General features: G+C 42.2%; 2 protein-coding genes across 2 annotated transcripts in view; one reads left to right on the top strand and one right to left on the bottom strand.

The window, feature by feature from the left end:
- Positions 1-3,287: 3,287 nt before the first annotated feature.
- Positions 3,288-7,157, bottom strand: LOC311145565 (dnaJ homolog subfamily C member 5B-like; the record flags this gene model as incomplete). The annotated part of the gene is made up of 4 exons (XM_084181832.1): positions 7,037-7,157; positions 4,973-5,182; positions 4,706-4,896; positions 3,288-3,361 (listed from the first exon to the last, which is right to left on the bottom strand). Exons 1-4 carry the CDS (start codon positions 7,141-7,143, stop codon positions 3,288-3,290), a joined length of 582 nt encoding a protein of 193 aa, XP_084037958.1. The 5' UTR covers positions 7,144-7,157.
- A 2,936-nt stretch (positions 7,158-10,093) lies between these two features.
- LOC311144710 (high affinity 3',5'-cyclic-AMP phosphodiesterase 7A-like) overlaps positions 10,094-20,929 on the top strand; it is a 34,073-nt gene continuing 23,237 nt past the window's right edge. The window contains exon 1 of the mRNA XM_084180807.1: positions 10,094-11,093. Coding sequence (XP_084036933.1) covers positions 10,956-11,093 — 138 coding nt within the window. The 5' untranslated portion in view covers positions 10,094-10,955. The remainder of the gene's footprint in view (positions 11,094-20,929) is intronic.

Here is a 20,929-nt window from a genome sequence, read left to right as displayed (position 1 = left end):
TGGGCAGTTGATGATTCCTCGCAGTTGTCTACAATCTGCCCACATTTAATGTAAAGCTGTGTCATCAAACTGTTAGCCTATATGCAAATATCAATGTATAACAAAAGTGTTTGGGGGTGTGTTGTTCAGGGGAACAACATGAAAATGTGACATAATAGGCTATTTATATTGGCTATGGTAGGGTTGACATTTTGGACACAATTGATGTGTTGATGAGCATTGCAGTTAGTTGGTAATCCTACGGGAGTTCAGTAAAACTACTATAGTGGGCGCCCTGAAACAATGGGGGAAATTACCCTGTAGATTACGGGCATCGACCCCGCTACTTCTCGCATGCTAAACGACCGCTCTACCATTTGAGTTGAATCAAATCAAATCAAATCAAATTTGAGTTGAACAGCGCCGGAGAAGATGGCTGCCGTTTTACAGCCCTCTAACCAATTTTACTATTATGTGTGTTGGTAGGGTAGGGTTAAAACCCTAACCCTAACCCCTTGTGATTATGAAATTTGCTAATTATAATCACCCTGTGTCACTGAAGAACAGTGGCATACACACTAACATTATCGTTTGAGTATAAAAGCTGTATAATGTGACAACTTGATGTATTATGGTATTTTAAAATAGTATTTACCCTTATAAAACGTATCAGAATATATTATCAGAATCATGAACAGTATCTCGTAGAGCAAAAAGTACAGTATCTCGCACTGGAAATTGCGCAGGTGCAGATCTAGGAAGGAACGTTCATCCAGTTCATGTTTGAAATACATTCTAACCTTAATCATTGAGATATATTGTAGCCAGAATTTTTCATAAGAATACAAACCAACACATGACTGGCTACAAAGTAATTTCAATGTTTATTTAAAGCATTTAGCCAACAACACTGATTGGGACGGGAAAAATATTGGAGAATGCGGGCATCGATCCCGCTACTTCTCGCATGCTAAGCGAGCGCTCTACCATTTGAGCTAATTCCCCTCATTCGTAAAACGCCAGCGGTGACAAAGATAAATGCATCAAGCTATTTCGAATGACGTCTTGAATGTAGGTAGCTAGCTAGCTATAATGTTGCCACCTCCCTCTCGCAGTGCAACTTTTTAAGCTGTTAAAATCTAAATAAAATCATATATAATTTTCTTTGTCACATACACATGTTTAGCAGATGTTATTGCGGGCAGTGCTGGAAAAGTGCCCAATCGTCATACTTGAGTAAAAGTAAAGATACATTAATAGAAAATGACTCAAGCAAAAGTGAAAGTCACCCAGTAAAATACTACTTGAGTAAAAGTCTAAAGTATCAAAGGTAGTTGCTAAAATATCCTTAACGTTAAGTATCAAAAGGAAAAGTACGAATAATTTAAAATTCCTTATATTAAGCAAACGTTTTTTACGTTTAGCCAGGGTCACACTCCAACACTCAGACATCATTAACAAACAAAGCATTTTTGTTTAGTGAGTCCGCCAGATCAGAGGCAGTAGGGATGCCCAGGGATGTTCTCTTGATAAGTGTGTGAAATTGACCCTTTTCTGTCCTGCTAAGCATTCAAAATGTAACGAGTACTTTAAGGTGTCAGAGAAAATGTATGGAGTAAAAAGTACATCATTTTCTTTAGGAAAATAGTAAAGTAAAGTACAGATACCAAAAAAAACGACTTAAGTACTTTACACCACTGATTGCCGGTGTAGCGAAATGCTTGTCAGAGTAACATAATACTGGCAGCTAGCTTCTATGACACTTTAATTTAGGCAATAGTTAATTACCACCATGTCAACCTTATTAGAAAAGTTCGCTAACGTCGTCACAGCTAGCTTACTTTCAGTCTAGGAATATACAGAGAATGTTCTAGGTTTTAGTAATGGTTGCACACGGCCACAGTATATTTGACATGGCTCATGCTTGCTAGCTCGTAACGTAAAATGTGTCGAATGCGTTTGAAGCGGGATGTAGCTAGCTAGCTATGTGCATATCTCGTTTGTTTTTATAATTCGCAATCTACATATGTGACTGCTAAAATGTAGTCCACTCAAGAGATATTCTTCGACCCTGAGTAATTCATAGCAGAAAGTAAACTAGGACACCAGCCAACCATATATACTTATAAATAGGCCGCTAGTCAGTCATTGCTTGTATCCCCTTCGATAGCTCAGTTGGTAGAGCGGAGGACTGTAGAGGTTATATAGCTATCCTTAGGTCGCTGGTTCAAATCCGGCTCGAAGGAGGACTTTTTTTTTGCTCGCCTGATTTGTGAAACCAGAGCCTAACAACAAACTCAAGTATGATGTGTATGCCTACATGTGTGTAGAACGTAATGTGATTACAAAAAATATGTTGAAGTAACATTTCAAAAAGGGAGGTCTATTGCCACATGACAAAATTCTAAATCTCTCAATCCTTTCACAGCCATACTGGGCCTACTAAATAACAAACACAAAACAATAACAAACACATTGCACACAAACTAACACTAATTCAGAATTTACAAAGTGTAGTCAAGGGGTGGAATGGAGCCCTTCTGGGATCTACCACATCAGGGAATGAATCCCCCTCAGTCCTGGGTTCAAATACTATTTAGGGTATTAAGGAAGTAAGTATTTAGATATTTTTTGTTGTTGAAAATACAAGTTGAATATCGGAATATATTTGGAAATACACTTGGAACGTATTTGGAAAGTATTTGAAAATAGCCTTCTCAAATACACTGACTAAAATACACTCCCATGCATTTAACCGAGGTATTTCAAAATTCCTGTAGGCAGTAGGCTATATTTATAGGGAATTATTTGAAAAACATTTACATTTTAGTCATTTAGCAGAAGCTCTTATCCAGAGCGACCTACAGTTAGTGAGTGCATACATTCTTTTTTTATTTTTCATACCCCCGTGGGAATCGAACCCACAACCCTGGTGTTGCAAACGCCATGCTCTACCAACTGAGCTACATCCCTGCCGGCCATTCCCTCCCCTACCCTGGACGACGCTGGGCCAATTGTGCGCCGCCCCATGGGTCTCCCGGTCTCGGCCGGCTATGACAGAGCCTGGATTCGAACCAGGATCTCTAGTGCCTTAGACCACTGCGCCACTTGGGAGAAAAATACTTTTAAATACTTCCAATAGAAGTAGTTAATTCAGGTCACATTACTTGAAAACACTAAAATACACAGAAAATAAGTATTCAAATAACAAATACTTAAATACACATGTATTTGAATCCAGGTCTGGAATCCCTATGACATCACCAGTCCTCTAATGTCTGCTCTCAGGTGTCTTAGGTATAGGCCCGTCATCTGTCACCAATCAACCCGGTCTTCTCGCTGGCATTGGTTGGTTGCTGTATTATGGGGATGTCGTCAGCATCTGGAGAGGGTAAGATCAATTTATCAGTGCATCAGTTTATGTTACACAGAACTACGAAAATATGGCATATCCTGGAAATAGGCCTACTACAGATGTAGGATCTTAATTTGAGCCAGTTTGCTACAGCAGGAATAATCCTGCAGCAACAGGAAATGTGAATTATTATGTGGATTATAGCTAATGGAAATGTTTTTGTAGGGGCAAATCAAGTCTGATATTTAAAGTAGAAATTACAAACTTTAGAAGCCTTATAAACCTCGAAAATACTACAAGTTTGCATTTCCTGCTGTGCAGGAAAATTCTCAGCAACAAAAGAGTGATCAAATTAAGATCCTACATATGTACACTAACTATAGTACAGCTGCTCATGTTGAGACAGGTGCTCATGTTGAGACTGCGTCTAGCCTCCTGCCTCCTGCTGCGGGTTGTCCTTTTGGCACCACAGACTAGGCACACTGTGTCACAGCCTGGCTGGCTTGAAGGGCAGTTTTACAACTTTGGTTTAAAGTCCCCTTTAATGACTTCAATTACCCTGGGCTATGCCTACAGTAGTAGGTCCAATTCCTATTGATACATACTCACAATAAATATGTTATCATAAGCAATGTGTTCTGAAGCCAAATACATGAGTAGGCCTTCTCATCATCCCGCTGAGAGACATTGCAGTGAGTGCTGGAAACAAAGGCTATTGTTTCCCTTTAATCGTGAGATGGGGCTAAAAATAACTGCTATGGAAACACATTTAGAGACGTGACTCAGAGGCAGTAATTATCAGTTATGTTGGAGAACTGCAGCAGACATGAAGAAAAAAGCACAGCCCACCTCCCACAGCTAACTGGCACCAAAGCAATGTATCATATCCAAACATCATATCCAAGTCTCTTTAATTTTATTAACTGGCTGACTTGGTGCGTTTGAGAAAACATAATATTCGAAGCTCGTCTATGCCATTCCGCTGTCTTTGTGACTTTGCAGCATCAAATGCTTTCCCTTTAATAGATGAGGAAGTATTGATACGGTAGGAGAGTGATGTAGGAAGAGCTTATTAAGAGGGTTGCTGCTGTTGTTTCAACAGATGGATAATACAACTGAGAACTATAGGCTAATTCTGAAGCAGTAAGAGATAGTGTGTGAGGCTTGCTCAGGGTAGAAGTTGCCCTTAGGCACAGGATCAGCTTACCCTCCCAGAGTCCTTACCTTATTAATATTATGAAAGGCAAAACTGACCTCAGTTCAGTGTCAAGGGGCAACTTCATCCTTCTCAGTGGGGCTCACCTGTCTCTTTGTTACAAAACCCTACTGAACATTGTAGCTGTGAACACCCTCCAGGTGTGTGCTGTTCACCTGTCTCCGTGTCTGTACGGATCTGCTCCTCCAGGTTGTCAGGGGACACGTAGGTGTCGGGGTCCTCCTCTCCATGGGTTTTGGGTTTACACTTCCCACAGCAGCAGTTCAAGCAGCAGCACAGCCAGCAGCAGAAGTAGCAGCCTGTTAGCACGCTACACACCACAAACAGGATGGACATAGACCATTCACTATTAACACATGAACATAGACTAGATTTCCTTTTTCACACACAAACAAACACACACACACACACACAATTTCTACCTGGCGAAACCCACCTTTGCCCACCAACTGGAGAGCATGAGATAAGTGTTGACATTCTCCTCTACAATCTGCTGAGCCACATACAGCCCGAGGGAGCCATAGCTGTCGTAGACGTTCCTCTTGGAGACATCTGGCAGGACAGAGTGGGCATTGTTGAGCTCCTTGAATTTCTCGGGGTTCTTGTCTGGATGAAATTTCAAAGCAAGCTTTCTGAATAGAAAAAAAGATTACGAAATTGAAAAGATTACGCACTCCGGAAGGCTTAGCTAGCCAAAATGGCATCTTCTTCATTGTTACTATCTTGTTACTTTATGGTCTTATCTAATGCTTTCAGTAAGAGGCTGCAGTATTATCTCTCATTTCCAAGTTGAGATCCTTTCCCATGTTTCAGTGTGTATCCTGGCATCTTTAAACTCATTCCTGTCTACACTCTCAATACCTGCAGATCACTCTCAATGCCTGCAGATCACTCCCAATACCTGCAGATCAGATCCAGTTAGCAGTCAGCACCTCAGCAACTAGTGACAAAGTTGGGGTGAGAACCCTCATCCCTCACACCCATCAACACACACACCTGCCAGGCATTAGTACATTACTGCTATAAGCACAGTTATAGTTGTAATAGCATGTATAGCTAAATTAAAAGTATTCTAAGTCAGGCTAGAAAATGTGTAAATGTTGTTGACAGACACCATCAAATAAATATAACTACAGTCAGCTTTACATCATTTTTTTTTCTCGCTCTCTCTTTTCTGCTGTAAATTGTAATTTCTCATTAACATTTGATGATGCTCTGAAGCATGTCTGCTTGTTAATTTTTCATGATGCCAACAGGCTCGGAAAATGCCGCTATGATTACATATTCATTAATACCAAACAAGGGCTGCTCAAAAGCTAACCATTTGGATGGTTCCTGAAAGTGAATTCCTATTAGACTAATTAAGAATGACTAATTGTGACGGCACCTATATGAGCCTGAAGTGAATTCATATTATAAGTCATTAGATTCTGACTTACTACTGTACATGTTGGAGTGCCTCTAATGGAAATGTATTGGTGAAATGAGAGAGAAGGCAAGGTAGGTTACAGGATAAAATAGTTATCCTAAACAAAATCTACATCCAAATGTGGAATTACATTGCAAAATATAATTGATAATGGCTTGGGCTATAGCTGAGTGACTTGATCTTGAGTAAGCATCAAAAGCCCCTGTCATAGCAGCTCTCCATGTTGTAGGAAGCCTGTTCTTCTGTTTTATTGTAAGGTTCAGGTACTACTTGTTGTGTGGGCACATAGAAAGTGGGGCTGCCGCCATAATGCTAGGGTCAATTCCCAACGGGTTGTGACAAGCTTCCGAGTACACCCACGCTTGCATGAGGGGGGTACACACACACACACACACACACACACACACACACACACACACACACACACACACACACACACACACACACACACACACACACACACACACACACACACACACACAGGAGTCTTTTATAAGGCCTGACCTTATACAACAAGGGGTGACATCTGTTCTGTAGTATTAATATTTTAGTTTTATGGAAGTAATATTGTATTCATGCAGCTGTCTGACAATCACTGGCTGTGATTATAAAAGGCCTTGTAGCAGTCAGTCAGAGTGTCTGTCTGTCTCACAAAGTCTTGTTTTTTGTCTCCTGAAAACCGGCCCATTAAAATCACTTCCACTAACCTCCATAGACAATGGTTGTTACCTGACATTTGTTTGTGCTTTTCAGCACATGTAGCATGGTCACAGATCAATGTATAAACTGCTTCGGTGGAGAAAATGATCTTTGTATATAGAGTTAAATGGATGGAACTTTTCAGTGATGTAATATGCAGTTCAGTTTCTCCATTGAGGCATAAGGTTATCTGTTGTTTGTCTGGTTACTCTACTAACTAGCCCAATGACTCCCAAATTGTGTGTCCTATAGAAACAACCTGATGGTTCAGGGCCCCAAAATGTAAGTGGGTCACCCACTGGTTTAACCAAGCACACAGCTCAAGAAGCGAGGTGAGAGTGTGTGTGTGTGTGTGTACCTGTAGGACTTCTTGATGTCGTCCAGTGTACAGGTATTTTGGAGGCCCAGGACTAGGTAGAGGGCCTCTCCTGAGGTGGACAGGGAACGTTGCCTTTGCTCCGACATATTCTCTCACCATTACCTGCACAACACAGCAACCACAATGATTTTCATATCATTCCTGATGTTGACTATGCGCTTGTTTAGCTGTTCCACTGATCTATCAGTAATGGTATACTGTTCACACAGCATATCTATTCATTATTGATACAACTGTTCTAAATAGTAACACATTTTTTTCCACAGGGATCTACCGTTCAATTGGGTTATCACTATGTTATCTCCAACACTCTATTAGATCCAAGAGTCCCTAAAGACATTTTCAAAATTCATCAGAGAACACAAAAATGAGAGAACCTGTCACCTTACTGTTTAAACATGGACTAAGAACGCTAAAAACAAAACAACAGAACTCAAAAGACTTGACAAAGAGAACTTTTAGCCAAACACATCCTCTGCATTTGTCCACAGCTATTCCTCTTTCTGTGTGACTTTCCCGTTCCTCTCTTTCCTACCTGTTCCTCTGTCCAGGCCGTCAGCTCCAGTGCACCCGTCGTCCCTGGGAGAGGCAGACAGGTCAGTGGAGTCAGGTGTCTGCTCTTTGGAGGACGAGGTCAGCAGATGAGATGAATAAAACATACAGGCAGATAGTCATGGGCTCACGTTTCAGCAGGCCCGGCCGCCAGTGGCCCTAACATGGTTACCTGGAGGTTGGGATGGGGTTTAAAGGGGACTCGGAAGTAGGTCTACTATACTGCAGGATACTGAGGTGTCTGGGTGGAAAGGTAGTAGTGTTAGCTGATTGATGACTTTCTGAGAGGATGGTGAAAGATAAGGTAAAATATTGAACGTAATGCTGTGCTTTTTAGTCTACTATCTTTTTAGTAGGCTTGATAGGATTCCACCATGGTTTTCACAAGGCCTCTGCATTCAGTGACACAACAGTATCACCTAGTGGTAGACAGAAGAAAGGTAGAAAAAAAGTATTGTCCTGCATGAATACTCTTACTCCACAAGATGGCGATATACATGCAGATTTTACAGAGTGACATGACAATGGATAAAAACGTAGGTCGAAAAGGGTTTGCAGGTGGACACAAAGTTTACCATAACAATATGCATTATATTCACCTCAGCTCCATGTATATGAAGACTACAATAATGATAGTAATTGTATCTTAGAATTTAGATTGGGTAAAGTTATCAAACCAGTGATTCTTTCAAGGAGTGGCATATCACAGTTGTAATTTATTGTTTATGGTGTTGAAAGTCCATAGAAAACAATAGATTGGAGTCACATTTTATTGACGGTTTATTTCCTGATCTGCAAGAAGATACTTGTGGCTCCTGGGGAAACAGCAGGTAAGCAGCTCACCTGTATCTGGACTCCCTTCTCTATACTCCGTGTCTCCTGGGCTTGCACACTGACTGGTGTGGCTAAACATGTCTGCCTAGGGACCAATATGAGTGTGCTGCAAGGAGACTGTTGTAGGAATTAATGAAGAAATGCTTTCCTACCCTTTCCCACAGACAGTCACACTCATGGGAGTGTGTACACAAACACATACACATGCACACACACCCACACATGCACACACATACATGTGCACACACACTCATCTAATTTTAGAGTGGTCGAGTGGTTTGTTGAAAACATTTGGTAAAAACTACCAAATCAAAACCAACCTCCACTACACTTTTAGAAATGTGTATGAAAAATGTAGCTTATTAGGCACCACAGCTAAACCCAGTCATTCTCAGTTTATATCTAACCGAATGAGGCTAGATTGGCTTGTCATTGGCTAATGGCGATATGGGGTTCCACTATAATGTGCCTAGCCTTCGCTGAGGGTGAGTGACTGGCTGGTGGAGTGATTTGGCACAATGTTGCTCGGTTGCCTTGAAAAGACACAGGACCTCGTGGCAGGGAGTGGAATTGTGTGGAATTGCATCCAGAGTGCCGTAGAAGAGAGGGAGGGAGGGAGGGATGGAGGGATGGAGTCAAGGAGAGGGGGTAGGCCTACTCACTATGTCCCTCAACTGGCATTCAGCCTGACTGTTGCCATGGTACAGCCCAGGATTGTCCCCCAGCTCTCCCACATAAGGCGGGGGAAAAAAGTATAATTGGAATGTAAGTAGAGGTGGTTTTAGAACAGTGTTTTCAGGGGAGAATTCTGGAATGGAATGGTGTGTTCCTTGACTTCCTGGAAAGAAGGTCTTATTTAGGTCTAGCCTACATTCACACAACCTGACAATAGAGACACACTGGACAATAGCCGCTGTCTGCAAGTAATAGTTGTTAGTAATGGATGTTAGGTCAGCCTGACATTGATGGAGGACAGGAGTAGTATGAGTTCCTCTCTCTCTCTCTCTGATACATTTGTGGGAAGTTCTCCTCCCTACTGAGTGTGACAGACATTCACTGTGATCTCACATGAATATCCCCTGTGTGTATTTGATAGGGGGACTGTTCAAATACTATTCCTACCCCCACACCTGTCTAGGAACAATAAAAAACCTTTCAGATAATCAATGAAGGTAGGGTAGTCAATAAGTCATTTTACAAGTAAGTAGCCTATTATTATTTGTATTATTAATGTGAACTATCAGACACCATAAAGGTTTTATTAACAGATCATAAAACATTTTTGAAGTGTATTCCACTAAATTCCACCATAGCCTCACATTGAAACCTGTTGAGTCCCACTTCTCAAGTAGGCTACAACTGTATGACTCATGCAAGAAATGTAATTACAGGCAATGATGTGGACCGCTCTAGGGCAAACCCCATTGTGGTGGAATACCCTTGTGGAGGTCCGCGCCGTCGGTGATCGACTGCTCAAATCGGTATTGGGGAGCAAACTGGACATTTAGCCAATAGTGTGGCTTGTTACAAACAAAATCTACACCATTGTCCAATCACTATAGATGTGACATTGGTAGCCATGCTGCAATTGGATAAGTTGGACAAGGGCGTCTTGTGCTCTCTCCAACAGCTCCATCTCTGGCAGGTGGTGTTCGAGAGCAGACTAATGTTTAGGAAGGTAGCTAGATACTTAAAGGAAATCAATTTACCTTGGTTCACATTTTTGCGTGATGTGCCAATATTTTTGCCGGACGACAGGTTTGGGTGAGATGGAAGTCGGGTTTCCGCTTTAGCCAGCCACTTTCTTTTCAAATCACACAGTGCTGCATTGAGTGAGACGGATGTGTGGTGAATTACGGGTGCTATTTATGCTTGCATTGAGAAAAAATATACATATCGATAGTTTCTTCTCGCACCGAAAACCTTGAATGAATAACGTTACCACAGAACTACTGTAAAGGCAAGTGCTCCAATATGTTCCTCGTATGATTCCTTTTACTTAATCCACTAGTGCTGTACATCCATAGCTGTTTTTTTTTTTTAAAGTGGTCTTGCCTTTTTGTTTTGATTTGGAGACTCAATGCGGAGCCATATCACGATGAAGCACGTCTGTGAGACGTTTGGGAGAAAATAATGAGGCAACGTTTTTATGAAGATAGAGAAAATATAGAGGCCTCGTCCTTTGAGGGCCCAAATCTGGGTGGAAAAATGAGCAGCATGAATAAAATCCCGGGATAGAATGGGAACAAACGAGACTAGCAGCATAGACAATGAATCAATGACGGCGATTTTGGCAAGTTTAAAGTCCCCTAGAACAAAAATAAGTAGCCTTCCTTACTGGTGAAGTATTACGACGGATTCCCTCCACACAATATATGAGGGATACCGCTCTGCAATCAACCCTCTTATTTTCCTGCAATTCCTTTTCCATTTGATCAATTAATTTCCCATTTATTTTTGATTATATACAACAACAACAAAAAAAATCTGGATCAAGCTCTGACTTTGTTCAATGGAAGTATGTTATCAGCTGCCGGTTTTGCCTCTAGACAGGCCGGTTCCTAAGCATGTCCTCAGCCGGAGAGGAGCCATCAGTTTCAGCTCCAGCTCGTCTCTCTTCGGCGCTCCTGATCCAAGACAGCTGTCACAGGTAATGCCTCATTACTTAAACTGGATCGGTTTCAAATGAACTGTCTCGGCTCTCCATAATGACACTACATAATCAATTTGATGACATGTCATGCACTACCTAGTAACCAGCTGTCGGATCGCTTCTTTCAGATTCATATGAGTGGTATGGGAATCCTGCAGATGGTAGCCTATCAATTTGCAATGTAACTCAAACTGTACAAAATGATCAGTAAAAAATTTCAAGTGGTTAAATGCAGTCACTCTTCAACTCTGAATGTATTATTAAGCTACATTGTCTGAATTGTTGCAACGCCTTCAAGTGTTAGTTGCAACTTGCAACAGCTGTCTACTTGTTACTTTGTGCGCCAAGGAACGTGTTGCCTGGATACTTTTGTTGGTATTCGATCTAGTGTGTTCCAGTCTCGACACATTTAACAGACTCGCGTTAAATAGGTGAGCCACATTGGCTACTCCTTGATTTCTCATCACATTGCGCAGTAGGCCTATTAATGGCATAGTTGTGCAATGTAGCTTAGGCCCATGAGTTACAGTATCTTGTTAAGCAAACTTTGGCGCAAGGAAGCCAATAATGCCAATAAATATATCAAATTGTATTGGTCACATACACGTGTTTAGCAGATGTTATTGCGGGTGTAGCGAAATGCTTGTGCTTCTAGCTCCGACTGTGCAGTAATATCTAACAATTTCACAACATATACCTAATACACACAAAACTAGTAAGGAATGAATTAAGAATATGTACATATATGGACGAGCGATGTCAGAGCGGCATGGACTAAGATACCGTAGAATAGTATAGAATACAGTATATACATATGAGATGAGTAATGCAAAATATGTAAACATTATTAAAGTGGCCAGCGTTTCCAGTCTGTCTATAGGCAGCAGCCTCGAATGTGCTAGTGATGGCTGTTTAACAGCCTGATGGCCTTGAGATAGAAGCAGTTTTTCAGTCTCTCGTCCCAGCTTTGATGCACCTGTACTGACCTCGCCTTCTGGATGATAGCGGGGTGAACAGGCAGTGGCTCGGGTGGTTGATGTCCTTGATGATCTTTTTGGCCTTCCTGTGACATCGGGTGCTGTAGGTGTCCTGGAGGGCGGGTAGTTTTCCCCTACAGCACCCGATGTCACAGGAAGGCCAAAAAGATCATCAAGGACATCAACCACCCGAGCCACTGCCTGTGTGTGTATGTATGTATATATATATATATATAATGTGTGTGTGCTGGAACTGATAACCCATAACTAACACAATCACCTAATGATGAGGACGTTGACTCGCATCATGTTTGGTAGTTGATAGTTAGTCATCCTACAGAATAGTTCTATGTTATGCACTTTTGTTCAAGTCAGCTCCCCCCCCCCCCCCCCCCCCGAATTTAACTCTTGTCCCAGGCTCAAATGCCATTGTATACCAAACACATTAACCATCCAGTGAGACCTGTGTGTGTGCAAGCCACGTCCCTCTTCGGTGGGATATCATTAGTCTTTTGTCAAGCCCACTGCTCCACATCACATAACCACCCATGTGTCTGCTTTCAAATAGCCACACCATTACCCTCCACTCAATGACAGATATACAACCCCTCTCTGTCAAAGACCATCGACGTTCTGGCATAGAATTGGTATTATTAGATTGCATAAAGTTCCGCTTAGTTTTCTGATGAGCTGATCATAAATGTATTGAATATTCCAAATGGCTGCCATGTCAGATCAGACGGGCACTGTGTACAAACACACTGTAGGATCCATTGTGCTCCTGGGTTGTGTTTGCCACAGTTCATTTGTAATTGGTGGGCTGTGTGTTTTTGTTGGGCCCTTTTGTTGGGAGAAACGGCTCACTTGCAACGAGCCACAGGCTTTGTAGTGTTAAGTGGGGTTCTGTTTAAACAATGATTTGCATCAGGTTTTGGTTTGTGCAGCAGATGAGATCATGTTGAAGAGATCAGCGCAATAGGGAAAACTTTCCCACTGTAGTTGGACACTAGGGTATGGAAAGGAGACGCGTTTGCTATATGGGCTTTTTCCACACACACTACGTGCCATGGAATGATTACTGTCCCTCTCTAAACATTGTTTCACTCCCTCTGTGTGGCCATAAGGGTGAGTCTTTTTTTCTTTTGTGGTTGCTGCTGTGTGGTTCTGGTTCCAGTGTGCTCGCTGCCTGGTACTGGTGTTTCTGTAAGCGGGGACAGGCTAAAGCTAGTGTTACTGAGGGAGCCGGTTCAACATGTGCCTGAGGGCAGTGGTTTGGCTCTCCACCAAACTCACAGATGGCCGGAGTTTCTCTCTCTCAACATTTTGCAGTGAATTTCTTGCAATTCTACACATTTTGCTGTGTCTTGTGTTCATAGGATGCCTGAGTGACAATTATTAATGAGCTAAATTAAACATTTTTTTCCCGCCTGTTGAGTATGGCTGTTCTATGGCTTCAAGGTGTTTCTTAGTCCGAGTTCACGTCAGTATAATGTCCAAGTAGACTGTAAACAGAGTGAGCACCTCCACCCTAGAAGTCAAGTAGGCATTAGTTTGGTGTACAGGACAAGGACTAGGACACAGTAATTTAATCATGTGGTTTACATTACACACACACACACACAGTCTGACAGGGAGTGTGTGAGAGAGGAAATGTTAGTGTGAGACACACACACACACACACACACACACACACACACACACACACACACACACACACACAGGCAGGATTGCCTCATCTGACTCCTGAGTTGGTGTTTACATCCAGAGAGCCAGGCCATTGCAGGGAACAGTGCAGCTGTTGGTGCCATGTGCATTGATTGATCACTGAAACACACACCTCTCCACTGATAAGGCCAGGCCACAGAGCCAATTGACATTTGTCTTGTGTGTAACCGAGATATTAAAGTCAATATGTTAACAGAAACACAGTATTGATGAGTTGGAGCGGTTAGTCCCATGCTGATTTATGACAGGAAAAAGGAGATTTGGCAAATATGATCCAGCGAGCTATGCAACAGGATGAGATAGCACCACTTGTTTTTCTGCAGGTGGAGGGGTTCATATCATGAGTTGACAGGCTGTAGGAGTGTTCTGGCAGGAGGTGGGGGTAAAAGAGTGCACTTTTTTAAAGGGAGTTAGTGTGTTGATCTTAACTGAAGCGATAAGGTTTTGACATAGTGGCGTGCGTGGCTGGATTGACGTAGTTTCAGGATGTGGTAAGAATGCTGAAGGAGCTGTTCAGAGCCTTGCTTTCACAACCACACGGCTTTAACCCCCGATGTGCCAAACTGACACAACCTTCATGAGAATAGTCTATCTGAATGAGTGTAGACCTTTTTTAGGAATAGTACATGGTCTGTGCACTGTCCCTTTTTGATAATGTTTGTCTTCACATGACTCTTCTGCTTGTGGTTCCTTGTCAGCTTTTGGTGAAACCGGTACCCACCTGATCAAGGCATTCAACTGGAAAGGTTTGAGATAGGCCTAAACTAAATCAACAGTAATCTCCACTCCTCCAGGGATAGATAGAGGACTTAACTTCAGGAGCTCGTTTATAGTAGGAAACAGGTAGGGCCTAAACAAACCATACAGTTCTCACCACATCTCTCTTATTTTACCAGGTATAGACTAAGTTGACTGACACTAACACATTCTAGAAACATTTAGAGTAGAGGTTTGAATAATTCAATTTCTACCTTGATTCACGTCACATGCAACGGGTGTTTCAATACCTGCCTACAAAATTCCACTGCAGTGAAAACTACAACAGCCCAGGAGTGTGCATACATTTACATTTGAGTCATTTAGCAGATGCTCTTATCCAGAGCGACTTACAGTTAGTGAGTGCATACATTATTATTTTTTTCATACTGGCCCCCCGTGGGAATCAAACCCACAACCCTGGCGTTGCAAACGCTATGCTCTACCAACTGAGCTACATCCCTGCCGGCCATTCCCTCCCCTACCCTGGACGACGCTGGGCCAATTGTGCGCCGCCCCATTGGTCTCCCGGTCGTGGCCGGCTACGACAGACACCCCCACCACCATCTGGGTTAGATACAGCTGTGTGTGTATAGGTGCCAGAGTGGAGTGTGTCCCCATAAACCAGTGTTAGACTCAATCTGTGGCTTTGTCTAAGCAGCGTTGCAGTAAAGTCCAGGTTTATAATAATTAGTCATTTAGCAGACGCTCTTATCCAGAGCGACTTACAGGAGCAATTAGGGTTAAGTGCCTTGCTCAAGGGCACATCGACAGATTTTTCACCTAGTCGGCTCGGGGATTAGAACCAGCGACCTTTCGGTTACTGGCACAACGCTCTTAACCACTAAGCTACCTGCCGCCCTAGAATGGCTTTATGGCTTTAGCACTGCCTTACTGGAATGTGCCATGGCATATTACAGCATTGCACCGCAAGGGTATAACTCTTAGGAGGAAGTTTTCACCTTTTTTATGAAGCTCTGCTGTCTCCAGCTGCTTTTAGCTCTCTCAGTTTACAGGCATGCTGTGTGTGTGTGTGGCTGATATTCCAGAGTTTATGGGCATAGTGCTAGGCTTCCTCCTTAGTTTGACCTGTGCTGTCTGTCTCTGGGCTGACCTCAGCTAGGGCTGGGCGATATGGCCGAAAAATCATATCTCAATAATATATCTATTTTTTACTTAGGTGGCGATTCATGATACTTTTTTTTTCTATAAATAAGCTTGGTTGCACCATTTTTAAAGGTCAATACACTGCATTTCAAGCAGTCGGGAATAATCGAATGAATTCTGGGCTTGTAAAATTATAACTAGGCTAAATATAAGCCTTCAACCCTAAGACCCTCTCCAACTGTTTTAACAACATAGCCTGTTCACTTTGTTTAGATGTTGAAATCAAGTGGCGCCTAGCTGGATAAGAAGATGCTTATCAAATTGTATTTGTCACATGCTTCATAAACAACAGGTGTAGACTAACAGTGAAATGCTTGCTTAAAGAAACCACTACTAAAGGACACCAATAAGAAAAAAAGACTTGCTTGGGCCAAGAAACACGAGCAATGGACATTAGACCGGTGGAAATTTGTCCTTTGGTCTGGAGTCCAAACTGGAGATTTTTGGTTCCAACCGCCGTGTCTTTGAGAGACGCTGTGTGGGTGAACGGATGATCTCTGCAAGTGTAGTTTCCACCGTAAAGCATGGAGGAGGAGGTGTTATGGTGTGGGGGTGCTTTGCTGGTGACACTGTCTGTGATTTTATTTAGAATTCAAGGCACACTTAACCAGCATGGCTACCACTGCATTCTTCAGCGATACGCCATCCCATCTAGTTTGGGCTTAGTGGGACTATCATTTGTTTTTCAACAGGACAATGACCCAACACCCCTCCAGGCTGTGTAAGGGCTATATATTACCAAGAAGGAGAGTGATGGAGTGCTGCATCAGATGACCTGGCCTCCACAATCCCCCGACCTCAACCCAATTGAAATGGTTTGGGAGGAGTCGGACGGCAGAGTGAAGGAAAAGCAGCCAACAAGTGCTAAGCATATGTGAAAAACTCCTTCAAGACTGTTGGAAAAGCATTCCAGGTGAAGCTGGTTGAGAGAATGCCAAGAGTGTGCAAAGCTGTCATCAAGGCAAAGGGTGGCTATTTGAAGAATCTCAAAGATAAAATATATATTTTTTTGTTTAACACTTTTGGCAGCTGTACAGAACTCATATTGGACTTCTGGCAGAAAGCCATTTATGAGATATCTGATGGCAAACATTTAGTAGTGAAATGCATACAAGTGTATCTTCTTCACCTCATGTGCACGGCACAACAGAGACTCGCCGATAGATAAACAGTTGAAGTCGGAAGTTTACATACACTTAGGTTGGAGTCATTTAAAACTCGTTTTTCAACCACTCCACAAATGTCTTGTTAACAAACTATAGTTTGGCAAGTCGTTTAGGACATCTACTTTGTGCATGACACAAGTCATTTTTCCAACAATTGTTTACAGACAGATTATTTCACTTATAATTCACTGTATCACAATTCCAGTGGGTCAGAAGTTTACATACACTAAGTTGACTGCCTTTAAACAGCTTGGAAAATTCCAGAAAATGATGTCATAGGCTAATTGACATCATTTGAGTCAATTGGAGGTGTACCTGTGGATGTATTTCAAGGCCTACCTTCAAACTCAGTGCCTCTTTGCTTGACATCATGGGAAAATCAAAAGAAATCCGCTAAGACCTCAAAAAAAATTATAATTGTATACCTCCACAAGTCTGATTCATCCTTGGGAGCAATTTCCAAACGCCTGAAGGTAGCACGTTCATCTGTACAAACAATAGTACGCAAGTATAAACACCATGGGAGCACGCAGCCGTCATACCGCTCAGGAAGGAGACCCCTAGAGATGAACATAATTTGGTGCGAAAAGTGCAAATCATTCCCAGAACAACAGCAAAGGTCCTTGTGAAGATGCTGGAGGAAACAGGTACAAAAGTATCTATATCCACAGCGAGTCCTAAAACGAGTCCTATATCGACATAACCTGAAAGGCTGCTCAGCAAGGAAGAAGCCACTGCTCCAAAACCGCCATAAAAAAGCCAGACTATGGTTTGCAACTGCAGATGGGGACAAAGATTGTACTTTTTGGAGAAATGTCCTCTGGTCTGATGAACCAAAAATAGAACTGTTTGGCCATAATGACCATCGTTATGTTTGGAGGAAAAAGGTGGTTGCTTGCAAGCTGAAGAACACCATCCCAACTGTGAAGCATGGGTGTGGCAGCATCATGCTGTGGGGGTGCTTTGCTGCAAGAGGGACTGGTGCACTTCGCAAAATAGATGGCATCATGAGGAAGGAAAATTGTGGCTATATTGAAGCAACATCTCAAGACATCAGTCAAAGTTTAAAGCTTGGTCGCAAATGGGTCTTCCAAATGGACAAAGACCCCAAGCATACTTCCAAAGTTGTGGCAAAATGGCTTAAGGACAACAAAGTTAAGATATTGGGGTGGCCATCACAAAGCCCTGACCTCAATCCTATAGAAAATGTGTGGGCAGAACTGAAAAAGCGTGTGCGAGCAAGGAGGCCTACAAACCTGACTCAGCTACACCAGCTCCGTCAGGAAGATTGTGGAAGGCTACCCGACACGTTTGACCCAAGTTAAACATTTTAAGGCAATGCTACCAAATACTAATTGAGTGTATGTAAACTTCTAACCCACTGGGAATGTGATGAAATAAATAAAACCTGAAATAAATTATTCTCGCTACTATTATTCTGACATTTCACATTCTTAAAATAAAGTGGTGATCCTAACTGACCTAAGACAGGGAATTTTATACTAGGATTAAATGTCAGGAATAGTGAAAAACAGTTTAAATGTAGTTGGCTAAGGTGTATGTAAACTTCCGACTTCAACTGTAGAACTCTATGGACTCACCAGCTCCTGCTGTCTTCCGTTGCACTATTTACAAACGTGGCTAGCGCATCTGGTCTGGGAAACTACGGTAAGCTTCATAATGTGACATAATGAAGAATGAGAACACTTTATCTCCTAACGTATTTCACCAGTTGACTGCGGGTATTAACTTAAGTAACTACAAATATTCGAATTTATTGAAAAACTTCAATTAAATTGCTTTGACGGTATTGAAAAAAACATCCTGTGGCTTTTTCCAGATACCCCGTAAATATACATATAGGTAGGGCTGGGCGATATGGCCAAAATATAATGTCACTGTATTTTCTAGTTTATGACGGTATTTTATGTCTTTGAATAATACAAATTCTACATTAGCTTTGAGTGTGTGTGTGACCCTAGGGTGGCAACGCATACATTCTAAGTGATATCAATGGGTCTTCCTCCATTCTAAGTGATATCAATGGGTCTTCCTCCATTCTAAGTGATATCAATGGGTCTTCCTCCATTCTAAGTGATATCAATGGGTCTTCCTCCATTCTAAGTGATATCAATGGGTCTTCCTCCATTCTAAGTGATATCAATGGGTCTTCCTCCATTCTAAGTGATATCAATGGGTCTTCCTCCATTCTAAGTGATATCAATGGGTCTTCCTCCATTCTAAGTGATATCAATGGGTCTTCCTCCATTCTAAGTGATATCAATGGGTCTTCCTCCATTCTAAGTGATATCAATGGGTCTTCCTCCATTCTAAGTGATATCAATGGGTCTTCCTCCATTCTGATTTGTTTAATACTGTTCATAGGGCTGCATGATATTGGCAAACAATCTAGAGCTTATTTTTAACCAAATGTTACAATTGCGATTTGACTTGCGATTTAGATCAAAACACTTGGGTGAACTGTTGGAATCATGGAAATAGAATGATTATTATCATTCTATAGTTAGAATATAATAGTGGCCACTTTGGAATACAGTGTTTTCAAATCAAATCAAATTTTATTGGTCACATGCGCCGAATACAACAGGTGCAGACATTACAGTGAAATGCTTACTTACAGCCCTTAACCAACAGTGCATTTTATTTTTAACAAAAAAAGTAAAAATAAACCAACAACAAAAAAGTGTTGAGAAAAAAAAGAGCAGAAGTAAAATAAAATAACAGTAGGGAGGCTATATATACAGGGAGGTACCGTTGCAGAGTCAATGTGCGGGGGCACCGGCTAGTTGAGGTAGTTGAGGTAATATGTACAGTGGGGAGAACAAGTATTTGATACACTGCCGATTTTGCAGGTTTTCCTACTTACAAAGCATGTAGAGGTCTGTAATTTTTATCATAGGTACACTTCAACTGTGAGAGACGGAATCTAAAACAAAAATCCAGAAAATCACATTGTATGATTTTTAAGTAATTAATTTGCATTTTATTGCATGACATAAGTATTTGATCACCTACCAACCAGTAAGAATTCCGGCTCTCACAGACCTGTTAGTTTTTCTTTTAAGAAGCCCTCCTGTTCTCCACTCATTACCTGTATTAACTGCACCTGTTTGAACTCGTTACCTGTATAAAAGACACCTGTCCACACACTCAATCAAACAGACTCCAACCTCTCCACAATGGCTAAGACCAAAGAGCTGTGTAAAGTCATCAGGGATAAAATTGTAGACCTGCACAAGGCTGGGATGGGCTACAGGACAATAGGGAAGCAGCTTTGTGAGAAGGCAACAACTGTTGGCGCAATTATTAGAAAATTGAAGAAGTTCAAGATGACGGTCAATCACCCTCGGTCTGGGGCTCCATGCAAGATCTCACCTCGTGGGGCATCATTGATGAGGAAGGTGAGGGATCAGCCCAGAACTACACGGCAGGGCCTGGTCAATGACCTGAAGAGAGCTGGGACCACAGTCTCAAAGAAAACCATTAGTAACACACTACGCCGTCATGGATTAAAATCCTGCAGCGCACGCAAGGTCCCCCTGCTCAAGCCAGCGCATGTCCAGGCCCGTCTGAAGTTTGCCGATGACCATCTGGATGATCCAGAGGAGGAATGGAATAAGGTAATGTGGTCTGATGAGACAAAAATAGAGCTTTTTGGTCTAAACTCCACTCGCCGTGTTTGGAGTAAGAAGAAGGATGAGTACAACCCCAAGAACACCATCCCAACCGTGAAGCATGGAGGTGGAAACATCATTCTTTGGGGATGCTTTTCTGCAAAGGGGATAGGACGACTGCACCGTATTGAGGGGAGGATGGATGGGGCCATGTATCGCAAGATCTTGGCCAACAACCTCCTTCCCTCAGTAAGAGCATTGAAGATGGGTCGTGGCTGGGTCTTCCAGCATGACAACGACTCGAAACACACAGCCAGGGCAACTTAGGAGTGGCTCTGTAAGAAGCATCTCAAGGTCCTGGAGTGGCCTAGCCAGTCTCCAGACCTGAACCCAATAGAAAATCTTTG

This window comes from Coregonus lavaretus, assembly GCF_964263955.1.
Source record: "Coregonus lavaretus genome assembly, chromosome: 2".
NCBI classification, from domain to species: Eukaryota; Metazoa; Chordata; class Actinopteri; order Salmoniformes; family Salmonidae; genus Coregonus; species Coregonus lavaretus.
This window is presented reverse-complemented; position numbering and strand designations above follow the sequence as displayed.